At 54.5% G+C, this 16248-nt stretch overlaps 1 protein-coding gene across 1 annotated transcript; it reads left to right on the top strand.

Annotated features, from left to right (window-relative positions):
• Nucleotides 1-1215: 1215 nt before the first annotated feature.
• LOC122153214 (protocadherin alpha-13-like) lies at nt 1216-6572 on the top strand. Its single transcript, XM_042789959.1, has one exon. The coding sequence runs from the start codon at nt 3699-3701 to the stop codon at nt 6522-6524; it is 2826 nt and encodes a 941-aa protein (XP_042645893.1). The 5' UTR covers nt 1216-3698; the 3' UTR covers nt 6525-6572.
• The last annotated feature ends 9676 nt before the right edge of the window (nt 6573-16248 follow it).

Genomic DNA, 16248 nt, shown 5'->3' with positions numbered 1-16248 from the left:
TGAATGGTGGCAGACGCTGTTTCTTAACGCTTTCAGTCTCGGGAAGCCTTTGAAACCACACTTCGGCTTTTAAGTGCCTTGATCTAACGGCTGAACGGCGTTAAAGAGGCGGGAAGGACCCGCTGCGCAGGAGTTCAGAGAGGGTCGAACGGGAGCTTTCCAAATACCCCTGGATGTCTGTCTCTCCACTGTCCAAAGAACGCCAGGAGACAAACCCGGAGCTACTATAAGTGTTTGCTATCGGGCTGTACTTGCTTTTCTAAGAATCCAGCGTTCACTCAGTGAGCTCTTATGGATGAACTGAATTTGAGATGTGAAAACACGTTGGTTATTATTTGCCACAGTTTAACTAGTCTTCCACCCCTTCCCATCAAATGGAGGAGACTCAGAGTAACGCCTGGGCACTTGGTGGGCTGTCGGGGTGTAAAGGTGAGTAGATTTTACTGATTTTTCTGTACAGATTCTTTCTTGATGTGGATCACCACTGCTCACATCTTGCCACTTAGTCAGAGGCACACGGCACACTCTGAGACTGACCAAAGTTAGAGGTAGCTAAACTAATCCTTCCACTAATTCAGGTGATTTTTGCCAGATCATCTCAGCTTTTTCTTATGACCTCTGTGGCTTCTCATTATAGATGCAGGTGGTATAAAAGGAAACTTCATTGGACATCTGTGGTAGTAGTGCAATGCTACAATGCTTAAGGATTTGCCAATGCCATCCACTACCTTACTGCTACTCAGGTAGTAGCTGGATTTCATCAGAATGTGAGAATCTCACGTGGACTGGATTTGAATAAGCAAGAAACAACTCTTCCAACGCAGAGGTTATCCTGGACTCTTTAACTGTTTCTTTGTGTATAGAAGCACTTTTAACCTAGCTAAGCTCAGATCTCTGGCATTGTGGGACAATTTAAGCTGCTGCTTGGTAGATATAGAAACAATGCAGACAAGCATTCAGACCACAGGAAAAAGAAGACCATGTCCTCTATCCTTGACGTCAGTGCTTATCATCTCATTAACAGCTGTTTTACTGATTTAAAACATCCTACTACGTTTAACTTAGACCCTAGCACAGCTCTAAGATACCTGAAAATAAAATGGTGCTGCTTTTGCTGACATAGAAACTGCATTTTCATCCCTATAAATAAGGCATGAAATATTCCTCCAGAGAGGATCTACTTATTCCAGGTAAGTGCATTAACTTAAAAGGTGGGTATATAGAGAAAACAAAATCAAAGCTTTCTTAAACACCTCTCATCCTGGACTCACATGGACCAAGCATGATGAATTTGCTGATAGAAGATCTGCCCCAGCATCTCTTCCTATCCATGTCAAGACAATGATCTCTATCCAAACCTTCATTTCCTTTTGCTACACGAATTAAAACAAACTGCCAGAAAACTCCAGGAGATTCAGAGGTCGGGAACGTGTTTCCAGATCACCTTTGCAAAAATTGTGCCTTGTAGAATCTTAGTCGTCAGTCTTCTGCCATCAAAAAGATCAGTTTCGTCGCCTGCACCTGGAAAAAGTTAACAAGTGCTGTTCTGCTTGATAGGAGAGATTTATCTCTGTCTGTTTATCTGTGATCTATAGTAATGACAGCGGGAGACTGCAGAAAATTCATGTGTAGAACCTACACAATGGGAGAGAATTATGAAACCTCTGTGGGACGATGAATGCAATAGGGATGTGTTAATGGGCTTAATAAATCCGAGTCCCTAGCAGCAGCAGCATCTGCCAGAGGTCCCTTTTGCCATTTCCTGTGGGCTGCTCTGCTTGAGAGCAGTGCTGGAGGGAAAGATCACTCTTTAAAAGCTGAACTTCCACAAGAATTTGGGATATGAAACGTGCTCTTTCTGAATGCCTTCCCTGGGGAGAAAACCCTGTCACTGGTTGGGATAAGGAAATGAAGTTACGAAGATGCAGTAGGAATAAAAGTTCGTCTTTTGCGTTCTGATGCCATAGGCTATTCAAAAATAGCATTAGGGACAGATCTGGAATCAAGACATCATTGCTGTCCATGGAAAGCTTGACTACCTTCAGTGGCAGATTTCCATATAAATTGGTGGAGTTGTGGAGATCAGTCGGGCAGGAATACAAAAAGGTCAGTAGGCACAATTGTGTTCAATAATCTTTTGAACTGTGATCTGTGTACGTGAGCTGCAGAGCTAACGGCAGAAGCTGCTCTCATCCTTAGTGCAGCGGCTGCGGGGCCGGTGTGCCTGGGGGAAGGTAACGGTCAATGCAAACGGGGATGGGCCAAAGCTGTGTGGGCAGGCGTCAGATTTTGCCCTAAGGCTTCAAATGGTGGTCGAAAACCCACCCAGAGCCGAGCACCCGGCTTTTCTGGAGCCGGGGAGCAGAGGACTGTAACGTTTGTTTCAGTATCTTGAGACACAGATGAGCCTCCGGTAGAAGCGGGGCTCGAATGGAGAGCACAGATAGCAGAAAAACTCAGCCTTGTCTCTTTTGAAAGAAGGATCTCCCCCCTGACGCGGCTCTCTTCTGCTTCCTCCCAAGTCGACCGCATCCCCTCTCAGCTCTGCCCTCCCGTGTCCCCCTTGGCTCTGAGTAGAGGGAAATGTGGAGTAACCTGTGTTTCTCAGTCTGCTCTCCTGCTGCATCCCTTTTCCATTCAGCGGTCACTTGTGCTGTCAGCAGAGCTGATGGGTAACAGGGAGTATCTACTGTGAAACAGTTACCGCTGAACAGTTTGACCCCCCCTGTTTGCTCAGAGGGATGCTGGGGGGGGAACACAGAGACCATGAGAAAGGGATCTTTCCTGGTTTTCCCTTTCCTTCTACCCTCAATCCATACAAGACTTGCTCACAAGCACCGACCTGTGACCACCCTCACCCCTGTGCCTTCATTACGAAACACTCTAGATATATTTTGTTGCAAGAAACATATAGAACTGCATGTGGAACATGCATGTTTTCAGAAACACTTCAACGAAACTGAGAGTTTCTAATAGAGGAGCCCCAATCAGGGTCATCTTGGGACCTGTCCCATTAATTGAAAATAATTTATGGAAAAACAATTTATTTGGGAAGACAAGTGTGAAAGATTAGTTTTTCAGCCACTTCAACTAATGACAGGCTACAGATCAAGATGAATAGAGGTGACAGGAAAGACCAGACCCAAAGAAGAGAAAATGTCTCTGGGAAGAATTAAAAGTTTGGTGGGATTTTCCCGTCTGTTTTAACAGATGAACAAAATTCAGGCGTCAAAATGAGCTGCAGTTAGCAAAAAGCACCTTGTTTCAGACAAACTGGCCGAAGAGTGCTCTACAAAGAAGATGGGGAGACTCATATGAACTTCTCCGAAACCAATACAATGAGAATGTTGGGCATAAATATTCGGCAACAAATAAGAAGAAAGAATTGAAGTGCAAGAATGGAAAATGATACAGATGAAGCAAACCAAGTCGATACCAACAGAGGCAATTTGTGCAGAGTGCCACATGATGCCGCTCTAACCTAATAAACGTATGATAAAACCGGGGGAAGGGCGGGGAAATACCTTCCGGTGCGGATAAAAAAAAAAAAAAAAAAAAAAAACGGAGATGAGAAAAAGAAGAGGAGAAGAGGATGTGCAGCGCCTGACAGAGGATTTCTGTAGAGTGCACAGCAAAAACCGACTAGATACAAAGATCCGTAACGAAACGGCGTGAAGAAAAAAGAATTGCTGACCGCGATGGGCATTTCTGGACCGACACGGCAGTGCTGGGGGCCCGTGGTGCGGGTGCTGGTGCTGCAGGCGGCCTGGGCGCTGGGCGGCGGGCAGGTGCGCTACTCGGTGCCGGAGGAAGCCAAGGCCGGGACGGTGGTGGGCCGGCTGGCGCAGGACCTGGGCCTGGAGGCGGGCGAGCCGGAGGCGCGGCGGCTGCGGCTGGTGGCGCAGGGCCGGCGGGCGAGCGTGGAGGTGAGCGGGGCGAGCGGGGCGCTGGTGGTGAGCTCGCGGCTGGACCGGGAGGAGCTGTGCGGGAAGAGCGCGCCGTGCGCCCTGCGCCTGGAGGTGCTGGTGGAGCGGCCGCTGCGCGTCTTCCACGTGGAGCTGGAGGTCACCGACATCAACGACAACGCGCCGCTCTTCCCCGCCGCCCGCAAGAACCTCAGCATCGCGGAATCGGTGTTGCCGGGGTCCCGCTTCCCGCTGGAGGGCGCGTCGGATGCGGATATCGGGGCCAACGCGCAGCTCTCCTACACCCTCAGCCCCAGCGAGCACTTCGGTCTGGATTTACAGCGGAGTGAGGAATACCGAGAATCCCTGTTTCTGGTGCTCAGGAAATCCCTCGACCGCGAGACGCTGCCCGTGCACCGGCTGCTGGTGACGGCGAGTGACGGGGGCCGGCCGTCTCTGACGGGCACGATGGAGCTGGTGATCTCGGTGCTGGACGCCAACGACAACGCGCCCCAGTTCAACCAGTCGGTGTATAAAGTGCAGCTGCCGGAGAACGCTGCGGAGGGGACGCTGGTGACGCGGGTGAACGCCACAGATCCAGACATCGGAAGCAATGGCGAAGTGACGTTCACTGCGAGGGATGTTTTTCCTGTAAAAGGATTAAACCTTTTCACTTTAAACCCGAAGACGGGAGAGATCCGTCTCACGGGCGCCCTGGACTTTGAAGATTGCCGTTCATACGAGATACAAATCGAAGCAGAAGACAAGGGGACGCCCCCGCTGTCAGGCCACTGCAAGGTGGTGGTGGAGGTGCTGGACGTGAACGACAACGCGCCGGAGGTGTGGGTGACGTCGCTGTCGGTGCCGGTGCCGGAGGACGCGGCGGTGGGGACGGTGGTGGCGCTGCTGAGCGTGTCGGACCGGGACGCGGGGGCGAACGGGCGGGTGCGGTGCGCGGTGTGGCCGGCGGCGCCGTTCGGGCTGGTGGCGACGTTCGCGGGCTCGTACTCGCTGGTGCTGCGGGAGGCGCTGGACCGGGAGCGGGTGTCGGAGTACGAGGTGGAGGTGCGGGCGGAGGACGGCGGGGCGCCGCCGCTGCGCGCCAGCCGCGGGGTGCGGGTGCCGGTGTCGGACGTGAACGACAACGCGCCGGCGTTCGCGCAGGCCGTGTACACGGTGCTGGCGCGGGAGAACAACGCGGCGGGCGCGGAGCTGGCGCGGCTGTGGGCGCGGGACCCGGACGAGGCGGGCAACGGGCGCGTGAGCTACTCGGTGGCGGAGGGCGGCGTCGGGGGGCGGGCGGCGTCGAGCTACGTGTCGGTGGAGGCGGAGAGCGGGCGGCTGCGGGCGCTGCGGCCCTTGGACTACGAGGAGGTGCAGGTGCTGCAGTTCGAGGTGCGGGCGGTGGACGCGGGGGAGCCGCCGCTGTGCGGCAACGCCACGGTGCAGCTCTTCGTGGTGGACGAGAACGACAACGCGCCGGCGCTGCTGCCGCCCGCCGGCGGCGGGCCGGGTGCCGGGGCCGCGGGGGGCTCGGAGGCGCTGTGGGCGTGGGCGGCGTGGGGGGCGCCGGCGGGGCAGGTGGTGGCGAAGATCCGCGCGGTGGACGCGGACTCGGGCTACAACGCGTGGCTGCGCTACGAGCTGTGGGAGCCGCGGGGGAAGGGCCCGTTCCGCGTGGGGCTGTACAGCGGCGAGGTGAGCACGGCGCGGGCGCTGGAGGAGGCGGACGGCCCGCGGCAGCGGCTGGTGATCGTGGTGCGCGACCACGGCGAGCCGGCGCGCTCGGCCACGGCCACGCTGAGCGTGTCGCTGGTGGAGGGCGCCGAGGCGGCGCTGGCGGCCGCGGGCTCCTCGTCGTCGTCGTGGTCGTCGTGGTCGTCGGGGCCGGGGCTGCGGCCGGCGGCGGGCGCGGAGGGCGGCGCGGCGGCGGCGGCGGCGGCGACGAACGTGTGGCTGGTGGTGGCCATCTGCGCGGTGTCGAGCCTGTTCCTGCTGGCGGTGGTGCTGTACGGGGCGTCGCGGTGGGCGCCGCGGGCGGCCGTGCTGGCGGGGCCCGGGCCGGCGACGCTGGTGTGCGCCAGCGAAGTGGGGAGCTGGTCGTACTCGCAGCGGCAGAGCCGGAGCCTGTGCGTGGCGGACGGCGCGGGCAAGAGCGACCTGATGGTTTTCAGCCCCAACTTCCCGCCGCCGCCCGGCCCCGCGGCGAAGGAGACGCAGCCGGAGCCGCCCGCTCCGCCGGACACGGTCAGTGGCCCTCCCTCTGTCGCCTCCCGCCCCTTCCCTCCCTCCCTCCTTCCCCCCTCCCGCCCTTCTGCCGCGCGTGCCGTGGGCGGGCGCTGGTGGGAGCCGGGCTCAGCCCCCGGGGCCCGCGGGCGGGGGGTGCGTGGCGGGTGCGTGGCGGGTGGCACCGGCACCTCGGCCTCTGCCCTCGCGTCCTCTGGGGAGCCCCGCGGCTCTGGCGGGGCCGGGGGGGGCGGCGAAGGTGTCGCCGCACCCAGCAGCGGTTCCCGCCCGCAGCGGGGGCTCGCAGCTCTGCAGCAGAGTCATTCCGAAAGCAGGGGCGGCGGCGCGGGCTTTTTTTCCCGCAGGGCGTCGAAGCTGCGTTTAGCCGTGTGAGTTACCTGGAGGAGGAGGAGCGTCCCCCCGCGAAGGGTCTGGAGAGGGGAAATGTTCTGTCCCTGCTCCGCCCAGCTCTCGGGCTGGGGAGCTGCCTTCCTGGCCAGAGCACAAGTGGGATATATGCTGCCCTGCTTTGATGGTCTTTCAACACTTGATTCGGAAGCCACAGCTTGAGAAAAAACACTCGCAAATCCTCTTGTAGAAAGAACAGACAGAACAGTAGAAAGACAAAACAAAACGAACCAACAATAAACAAGCAAAACCCCCAAACACACAAAAAACCCCAAAGCGAAACAGCCGACCCAAAATACTTCACCCCAAGAGGTCAACACCAAATCCTTCTACAGGGTATTTATCATTGATGAGACTGGTTGGCTTGTCAATATCTGGGGTTGTTTTCTGACACCATGAACGCAGTGCCTGTTGCTCTCAGCGTTGTGCTGACATCCCCTCTCTAAGTAGCATTGCTCCCAGGTTTGTAGCATTTCCATCTGAGACTGTTGAAGCCACGGGAGAGTGTGAGGTGAATGTGGCGGTGGCCCTGAGTGGGGCCTGGCCATTTCCTGCTGCGAAGGGTGACCTGGAACGGTGGGAAGACTTGTCTGTGGGAATTGGGAATTACTGGAAAACCATGGCTATGTCTTAACACAGGAAAGGGAGATGAGGTGTTTATCTTGAGAAGGCGAGTCGCAGAGAGGGGAGTGGAGGATGCCTGGAGGAAAGCTCGAGGCAGGAAGAACAGAAAGCGTTCCTGGCCAGGATCCTTTCTTTCCCAGGCTCCAAGGGTCTGGCGTTGGAGGCCTCCTGGCTCTCGAGCTAGCGCGTGGTATTGAAATGCCCACAATGTCTTTGGAGGTAACGAAGGTCCTCGACCAGAGACAGAACCTTGTGGTGGTGCCTGAATGACATGGGCGGCGTGTTGATTAGGAGGGGTGACACGCAGACTGCTGAATACTGTCTGATTGACCCGAGACGCTCAGGCTGGGGTGGTGACAGTCGCCCGGGCACTACTTACTGCCTTATTGCCTCTGCTGACTGCTGACAATGTTTGCATCAGCGTTGTCGAAACCCCTCCCCTCGTTCTCTGCAAGAGACGGGATGGAAGGTGGCAACAGGGAGTTGAGGGTTTTCACTCCCCGTGGTGTCATTTCTCCATTTGAGTTGGGTCATCGGAGTCATTCTGAAAGCAGGGGAAGCCACACGGACTTTTCCTCTGTTCTTTTTGAAACTATCCTGTTGCTCTACTTAGTAGTGTAAATTGTTGAGGCAGAGGAGTTTCACCTAAGGTGAGTGTGTTTGAAACGGGAGTTTTCTTTTTCTTTTCCTGCTCCATCTCTCCCCCTGGTTGTGGACTTGTGTTGTTTGCGAGAGAAGTAGCATGAAATACGCTGGCTGGTTTTAATGTTCATTCAAACTTCCATCATGTGGCATATTGTTTCAAAAGCCCTGGAAATACTCTTTTCTGAAAAAAGCAAAGCAAAACAAAACACAGAAAAACACCCCAAACCCAAAGATCTGCTGAGCCCTCACAAAATCCAATTCAAATTCTCCTCCACAGTCAGTATCATCCATTATGGTAGCATGCTCATCAGCATGTTGTTTTTTCTGTCAGAATGTGAAATCAATGCCGTTGCCATTTAGAGCTGTCCCGACATCGCCTTTAGAAAGAGTATTGCTGCCAGGCCTGCCATGTTTCCAGCTGCGATAGCTGAAGCATTGCCAGATATGATGGGTCAGCAGCAGGAGCCTGCTGGACACCGTGGATGTGATACCTCTGTATGTTTTTTCTGGTGCTCTCATGGATGGGAAGAGAAAGGAAAAGTGGGATTGAGGCTTGAGGAAAAGAAACTGTGGCATGTTACGGAGGGGAGTGTGGCGGTGGCACTGAGCAGGGCCTGGGCATCTCCTGATGCAAAGGGTGACCTTGATCGGTGGGAAGACTTGTCTGCGGGAACTGGAAATCCTTGGGAAGACCATGGGACATATTGCAAGACCAGCAAAGGGTTTGTTCGGCTTGTCTTGAGAAGGCACGTCGCTGAGTGGGGGATGCAGGATGCTTGGAGGAAAGCATGAGGCAGGATGGGCACGGAGTGTTCGTGGCCAGGATCCTTTCCCGGGCTCCAAGGGCCTGGAGCTGGAGGCCGTGTGGATGTTGAGATCGTGTGTGGTATTGAAATGCCCCCAATGCTGTATGAATATCTGCCACCAGAGACAGGCCCTCATGCGGAATACTTTCTGATTGACCTTTTCCCTCTTGTTTTGAGAAAGGGCTTGTGGGAGGGTCGCGGTTCAGCCTGCCGTCCTTGTGTAGTGGCGGGCATCCATAGTAGCTTCTACGTCCGTGGGTGTTGCCATGATGGTTCCTTGCTCTTCCTCAGGCAGGATGTGTAAGGACGCTGGAGCAAGGGGATGCAATCTGTGCGTATTCAACTTTGCACAGTGTGCACTTGCAGAATCAGCCTTGGTAGAGATGGTGTGTCCTGTTATCGCCCAAGACTCATTCGGATGCCTGGGTGGACACGCCAAACCATCCTGATCAGCTCAGCTCTGGTTCCCTATGGCACAATTCTCCTAAGCAGTTGACACTCTGAGTGCAATTGCACTTCAACGTTCAACGGGGTGGTCTTCTTGAAGAATAAGAGCTGTGTGGACTGAGGTCAGAGCGGTCATGGCTCTAACCAGAGAATCTTTAAGAACTCCATTTCTGTTTGAAATTGCTGAAAAGGTGCAATGCGTCCAGGCAGCTGGGAAGAATCTAAGAGTCACAGAGAGGCTTTGCAGCACTCCATATATACTTTGTGACAATTGTGAGAGGAAATGAGGGTGTGCAAAGGCCTGGGTTATGCTCAGAGAGGGCTTTAGAGCTGTGGCATGTTCTTGTGGTGGAGCAATGTCTGGGTATTGTGGCAATGATGGCTCGGAGTTGCAGTGAATAGGGCCTGGGCGTGCATCACAGGGAGTGTGACCTTGAGCCAGGCAGAGTGTTGCCTGAGGGAAATGGAGATGCTGGGTAGAACCTGGTCTGTGTCATTGGGGAAGAACTGGAGAACAGTTGCTTAGCTGATCTCGTTTCCCACAGCACAAAATAGAGGTTGGCAGCAGGAAACCTCGAGAAGTGTCCCTGCGCACGGTGCTACTTGCTTGGGATCCTCTCGGGGCCTGCAGAAGTTCTGCTGCGTATTCTTGCACCCCTGTCTCTGTGGTATTCCTGCTAGAGGTGATGACGTCTGCCATACTTGCTTTAATCACTTGGTTTTGATCGGGAGTGTTGTTGGTCAAACAGAAGCCTTTCCAAATTCACCCGTGGTCATCTCTCTGCTTCTCTTTCCTGCTGGGGAGAGGAAGAAGTGCTCTCCATATCTGAGATGTTGGCAAACCCGGCATTTCAGTACAGTGGAATGGGATCCTTTGGTTTTCTCCTCTCCTCTTACCAAAAACTCCCACTCTTTTGTGTTTCCTTTTCTCCCATTGGCAATCTGTTGGTAACAGTGAATGAGATACAGATGGCAGAATTTTGGCAGCTCTCAGGTTGCAGGGGACTGGGGGGTCGGGCATCAGTGTGGGGGATATATTTTTTCCACTGTATTAAGCTGAGTGTGACATTTGGAGAATATCATCAGCTCTCAGGTGTGCCAACTGCTTCCCCTGTGACAGAGGTGCGTAAGAGAACGTGATATAATGTACAGTAATTTCAAAGCTTTTGGAGGACATGAGTGTTTTTTCTTCTTTCTGGCTTCCCAGAAAGTTGCTTAGAAGCAACTCTGCTGTCCTGAAATTGTTTCTTTCCTGAAAGAGCAAGCAGTGATGCTATAGGTAAGTTGCTCATATCTGAAGAGACCGATGTACTTTTGTTGCTGTTTAGTCACAGTAACTTTATGTTGGAGTGATCAGATTTGGACTGTACTGGAGCAGCAAAGCACCACTGCCAGCTCTCATTCCTTTCCTGTCGCTTCCAGGCACAGCTAGAACGGTTGGCAGGAAGCATGGATAGAGAAAGGACCCTAATGTTTTCCTTGGAGTGGCTGTGTCGGGTGTCCTGGGAATCACAGAAGAGTTTGGGTTGGAAGGGACCTTTAAAGATCATCTATTCCAGCTGCCCTGCAATGAGCAGGGACAACTCCATCTAAATCACCTTGCTTAGAGCAATAGATCCTTCAAAATGAAGCCTTTTCTTCTCCAGGCTGAAACACTGCAACTCTCCCAGCTTGTCCTCATCGGAGAGATGTTCTACCCCTCTGATCGTTTTTGTGGCCTCCTCTGGACCCACTCCAACAGGTCGATGTCTTTCCCGTGCTGAGGGCCCCAGATGTGGACACAGCACTGCAGGTGGTGTCTCACCAGAGCGGAGCAGAGGGGCAGAATCCCCTGCCTCAACCTGCTGGCCATGCTTCTTTTGTTGCAGCCCAGGCGACGGTTGGCTTTCTGGGCTGCGAGCGCCCATTGCTGCCTCATGTCTGTTTTTTCACCCACCAGTACCCCCAAGTCCTTCTCCGCAGGGCGGCTCTCAATCCCTTCATCCCCCAGCCTGTATTGATACTCGGGATTGCCCAGACCCAGCTACAGGACCTTGAACTTGCCCTTGTGGCACCTCGTGAATTTCACATGGGCCCATTTTCGAGTTTGTCCAGGTCCCTCTGAATGGCTTCCCATCCCTCAGGCGTGTCAGTGGCACCCCTCAGCTTGGTGTCATCCGCCAACTTGCTGAGGGTACGCTCGATCCCGCTCTCTGTGTTGCTGATGAAGATATTCAACAGTACCGGTCCCAGTACGGAGCCCTGAGAGATACCACTCGTCACTGGTCTCCATCTAGACATTGTTGACCGCTACCCTCTGCCTGTGACCGTCCAGGCAATTACTCATCCACCGACCGGTCTGTCCATCAAACCTGTATCTCCCCAATTTAGAGAGAAGGATGTTGTGGGGGACCATGTCAAAGGCCTTACAGAAGTCCACGTAGACGACACACATAGCTCTTCCCTTGTCCACTGCTGCAGTCACTATATCACAGGAGGTCACTGGGTTGGTCAGGAAGACTTGCCCTTAAGAACTCTAGCATGGAGCCCCATGGTGTTTCCATCCGAGATTGCTGAAAAGGGATTGTCTGATGAAGCGCTTCCCGCTGGTTTTGAGAGGAGAGTTGTGGGAGGGTCGTGCTTCAGCCTGCTGTGCTCGAGTAGTGGTGGACATCCACGGAAGCTTCCACATCTGTTGCTATTGCCATGAGGGTTCCTTGCTCCTCCTCAGGCAGGATTTGTAAGTGGATGGGATGAGGAGGTGGGTGTAATCTGTGTGTGCTTGCTTTCCCCTACTTGTGCACTTGCAGAGTCGGCCTCAGAAGTGACGCTGCGTCTCCTTGTCATGCTTAACTCACATATGTGCACGTATATGCCAAATCCCTCACAGCATCCGAGCTCTGGTTTTCTGTGGTACAAGCTGACACTGTGAGTGCACTTGCACTTCAGCATTTGTTGTGGTTCTCTTGAATAAAATCAATTTGTATGGGGATCAGAGCTACCACAGGCTAATGACAGAATTCTTAAGAACTGAAACGTGCAGCACTGTGGTGTTTGCATCTGAGACTGCTGGAAAGGTGCAAGGTATTCTTGATGTAGTTTATGCAGATGGGAGGAGCCTCACAGACACTGTGTGGCTTTCCATCTATCCATATGTTCTTCGTGCCAGTGGTGGGGGAAGTTGAGGATGCGTGACAACCCACATCATGCTCAGTGTGGACGTTACTGCTGGGGCATGGTGGTATGGTGGAACCACATGTGGGTACTGTGGCAGCGATCCCCTGAGTGCCACGGAGTGGGGCTTGGGGCATCCGTTTGGGGAAGGGTGACTCTTAGTGGGGAAGAGTCTTTCCTGAAGAAATGGAGATTCTGTGTAGAACATGGACTGTGTCATTGGGGAAGAACTGGGGAATGTCTGCTTAGCTGGAGATCCCATTTCCCATGGATTGGGATAGAGGATTCCAGTAGAAAACCTTGGGAAGATGCCCGTTACACAGTTGGTGCTTGCCTGGGATCCTCCAGAAGTACTGCAAATCCCAGCACCTTGGTGTTCTCCGTACTACTCCTGTCAGATGAGAAGACATCTGCCCTACACAGCTTGGAGCCCTTACTTTGGATGGGGAAGGGTGTTTGTTAAACTGAAGCTTTTTCCAATGTCAATCAAATTTGGCCAGCCTTCTCTGAACCTCCCCTTGGTTACCTCTCTGCTCTCAGTCTTGCTAGTCAGCTGAACAAGTGCTCTTCATAGTCAAGAATTTGCAAGCCTTTTGCTTTGATACATCAGAACAGGACCCTTTTGTTTTCTTCTCTCCTCTTGCCAAAAACTTCCATCTGCGTTTTTTTTTTTTTTTCCTTCTCTCACATCGGTAACTTGGATGAAATGCAGATCGCTGAATTTTGGCAGGTGTTGTGTGTCAGAGTTTCAGGCCGTTGGCCATCAGTGTGGGGGATGGCTTTGGGAGTCTCCTGAGCTGAGGTTGACATGGAGAGAATGTCCTTAGCTTGCAGGTGTCCCTGCTGCTTCCCCTGGGATAGAAGTGAATAATGAAGCACTATGCCCTGCGCTGTGATTGCGAGGCTTTTGCAGCTTGCATGTAATTTTTTCCTATCCATCTTCTTCAGAAGTCTCTGATAACGTTAAGGGAAAATGTCCCTTTAGACCAGTTCCCCTCCCCTGAAAATGTTTCTTTTCTGGAGAGGCAAGCAGTGATGCTGCAGGTAAGTCGCTGGTGCCGAAGGAAGAGGAGTCTGCGAGAGAGATGTTCGTTTGTTTCTGTTTAGTCATGATCTCTTCATGTTGGGTTGCCTGAGTGTTGGCTGGATTGGGAGTTGGACGCGAAGATCCTTATGGGTCCCTTCCAACGTGGGCTGTTCTGTGATTCTGTGGTTGGACTGTCAAAGCACCTCTGCCTGCTCTCATTCCTTTCTTGCTGCTTGCAGGCAGAGCGTGAGCAAGGGGCGACAAGCAGGGGTGGAGGAGGGGCCCTGATGTGTTTCTTGGAGCAGATGTGTTGGGCATGGAGGAGATGTTCCCGGTGTAAATGGCATGGGTTTACCTTTGTGGCTTTTGATGGGAGGACCATGATATATGAGTGAGGCGTGTTCTGTGGGGACTGTTGCCCCTGGCTACGGAGGTTCTTGCACTGTTTTTCTGTGGCAACATGCCTGCCTGAAGGGGAAGCGAGGGCTTGTCATGCATCATGCTTTCATTCATGATGCTTGTTATGGATTGAGCTTTTTCAGCCTTCCTGGATCGTGGTCTTGCTGGGCAGTGATGCATTTGAGTCCCCGAACTAAATAGTCCCCTGGGTTGGTTGGACTCATTGGAGCCACTTTGCCCAGATGTCAAAGTACCTGGAGCCTGGGCTTGTGTTTCAGGGGGTGGTTGTTCCCCATGTGGAGGAATGGAAAGCAATAGTAAGAGGAATGAGAGCTGTTGCCAAAGGGCACGTCTGTGCTCTGTGGCCAGCATGATGTATTCACCTAGAAAAGGTGCTGGTTAAGGGGACAAAGCAGAGGCAAAGACGGAAGTGACGTGGAGGGTGTGTGGTTCTGGGTGGACGGGGCTGTACGTGGAAGAGAAGATGAGAAGAAAGAGTGGGAAGAGGAGAAGGAAGGAAGAATGTAGAGAAAGAGTGGTGAAGAAGAAGAAAGCAAGCAACAGAAAGAAAGAAGAGAGGGAAAGGAAAGAATGATGAAGGAGTTTTCTAGCATGCACTGGAGCTCTCACTGTGCACAGAAATATGTTGAGGGTGAGAAAGGAAGGAAGAAAAGGAAGGCAGAGAAGAAGGCAGGGGAGAAGAAATGGAAGAAAGAAAGAGAGGAAGAGTGGAAGAAAAATAAATGTGTAAGGAAAGAATGAAGCAAAAACATGATAAAGGAATGAAGATGACGACGGGGAGAAGGAAAGAAAGGAAAATGCCGTAAAGCAGATGAGTAGCACGCCCCGCCCTTACCTGTCAGCGCTGAACAGGTCTGGGTCCCTCCGCGGGGGTGAGAGCCCCGCGCTCCGGTGTTGCTGGCCACTAATTAGCGCTGATGGCTCCGACTTTGGTGGTCGCCGCGGGGGGCGGCTGTTGATCTGCCAGCAAGGACAAGAAAGAAGAATGGAAAGAGAAGGGAACGTGGTGTAACTACTAGGGCAGGGCACGGCAAGGCAAGAACGAAATGGAGAAGAAAGAGAAGACGGAAAAGAAGAAATCGACGGACGGAAGGAGAAACGAGAATAAAAAGAAGGAGGAAAGGAGAAGGAGGAAAGGAGGAAAAGAAGAAAAGAGAAGGAGGAAAGGAGGAAAAGAGAAGGAGGAAAGGAGAAAGAAGGAAAGAGAAAGGAAAGGATAAAAGATAAAAAGGAAAAGAGGAGGAGGAAAATAGACGGAGGAAAGGAAGGAAAGAGGAAAAGAGAAAGCAGGTAAGAGAAAGGAAAAGAGAGACGATACGAAGAAGAGACGAAGCAAAAGAAAAGAAAGAAAGAGAAAGGAAAAGAGAAACGATAAAAAGGAAAAGAGAAGAAGGAAAATAGACGGAGGAAAGGAGAAAGAAGGAAAGAGAAAGGAAAGGGGAAGCGATAGAAATCAAGAGGGAGCCGGCGGAGGCAATCTGGAAGGCGGCAGAGGAAGGCGGCGAGCGAGGCGGGTGTGCGAGCGCAAAGGCAGCAGCGAGGAGCTCGGCGAAGCGGCGGCGAGAGGAGGCCGGTGGGCAGGGCCGGGAGAGGAGCGGAGCGGGTCGGGGCCGGCGGCGCGGGCGATGGCGGGGAGCGCGGCGGGCGGCGGAGCAGCACACGGTGTCGCTGCAGGCTCAGCAACGGCGGCTCCGGGCCGGTGCGGCGGGGAGCCCGGCTGGGAGCGCGGGGGGGCGGCGCGGGGCGGGGCGGGGCGGGGCGGGGCGGGCGGGCGAGCCGGTGCGTCCGGGCGGCGGCGGGGAGCCGTGCGGGGCCCGGGCGGGGGGCGGCGGCGGCGATGGGCGGGTGCTGGGGGCCCGTGGTGCGGGTGCTGGTGCTGCAGGCGGCCTGGGCGCTGGGCGGCGGGCAGGTGCGCTACTCGGTGCCGGAGGAAGCCAAGGCCGGGACGGTGGTGGGCCGGCTGGCGCAGGACCTGGGCCTGGAGGCGGGCGAGCCGGAGGCGCGGCGGCTGCGGCTGGTGGCGCAGGGCCGGCGGGCGAGCGTGGAGGTGAGCGGGGCGAGCGGGGCGCTGGTGGTGAGCTCGCGGCTGGACCGGGAGGAGCTGTGCGGGAAGAGCGCGCCGTGCGCCCTGCGCCTGGAGGTGCTGGTGGAGCGGCCGCTGCGCGTCTTCCACGTGGAGCTGGAGGTCACCGACATCAACGACAACGCGCCGCTCTTCCCCGCCGCCCGCAAGAACCTCAGCATCGCGGAATCGGTGTTGCCGGGGTCCCGCTTCCCGCTGGAGGGCGCGTCGGATGCGGATATCGGGGCCAACGCGCAGCTCTCCTACACCCTCAGCCCCAGCGAGCACTTCGAGTTGGATGTGAAGTCTAAAGACGAAAAAAAAATTTCCGTGTTCCTCCTGTTAAAGAAACCGCTGGACCGCGAGAGGCAGCCCGTGCACCGGCTGCTGGTGACGGCGAGTGACGGGGGCCGGCCGTCTCTGACGGGCACGATGGAGCTGGTGATCTCGGTGCTGGACGCCAACGACAACGCGCCCCAGTTCAACCAGTCGGTGTATAAAGTGCAGCTGCCGGAGAACGCTTCC

The sequence above is a fragment of the Tyto alba genome, unplaced genomic scaffold (assembly GCF_018691265.1).
Source record: "Tyto alba isolate M040663 unplaced genomic scaffold, T.alba_DEE_v4.0 Super-Scaffold_17, whole genome shotgun sequence".
In the NCBI taxonomy this organism is placed as follows: domain Eukaryota; kingdom Metazoa; phylum Chordata; class Aves; order Strigiformes; family Tytonidae; genus Tyto; species Tyto alba.
Note: the sequence above shows the minus strand (reverse complement) of the source record. Positions and strands in the feature narration are given on the sequence as shown.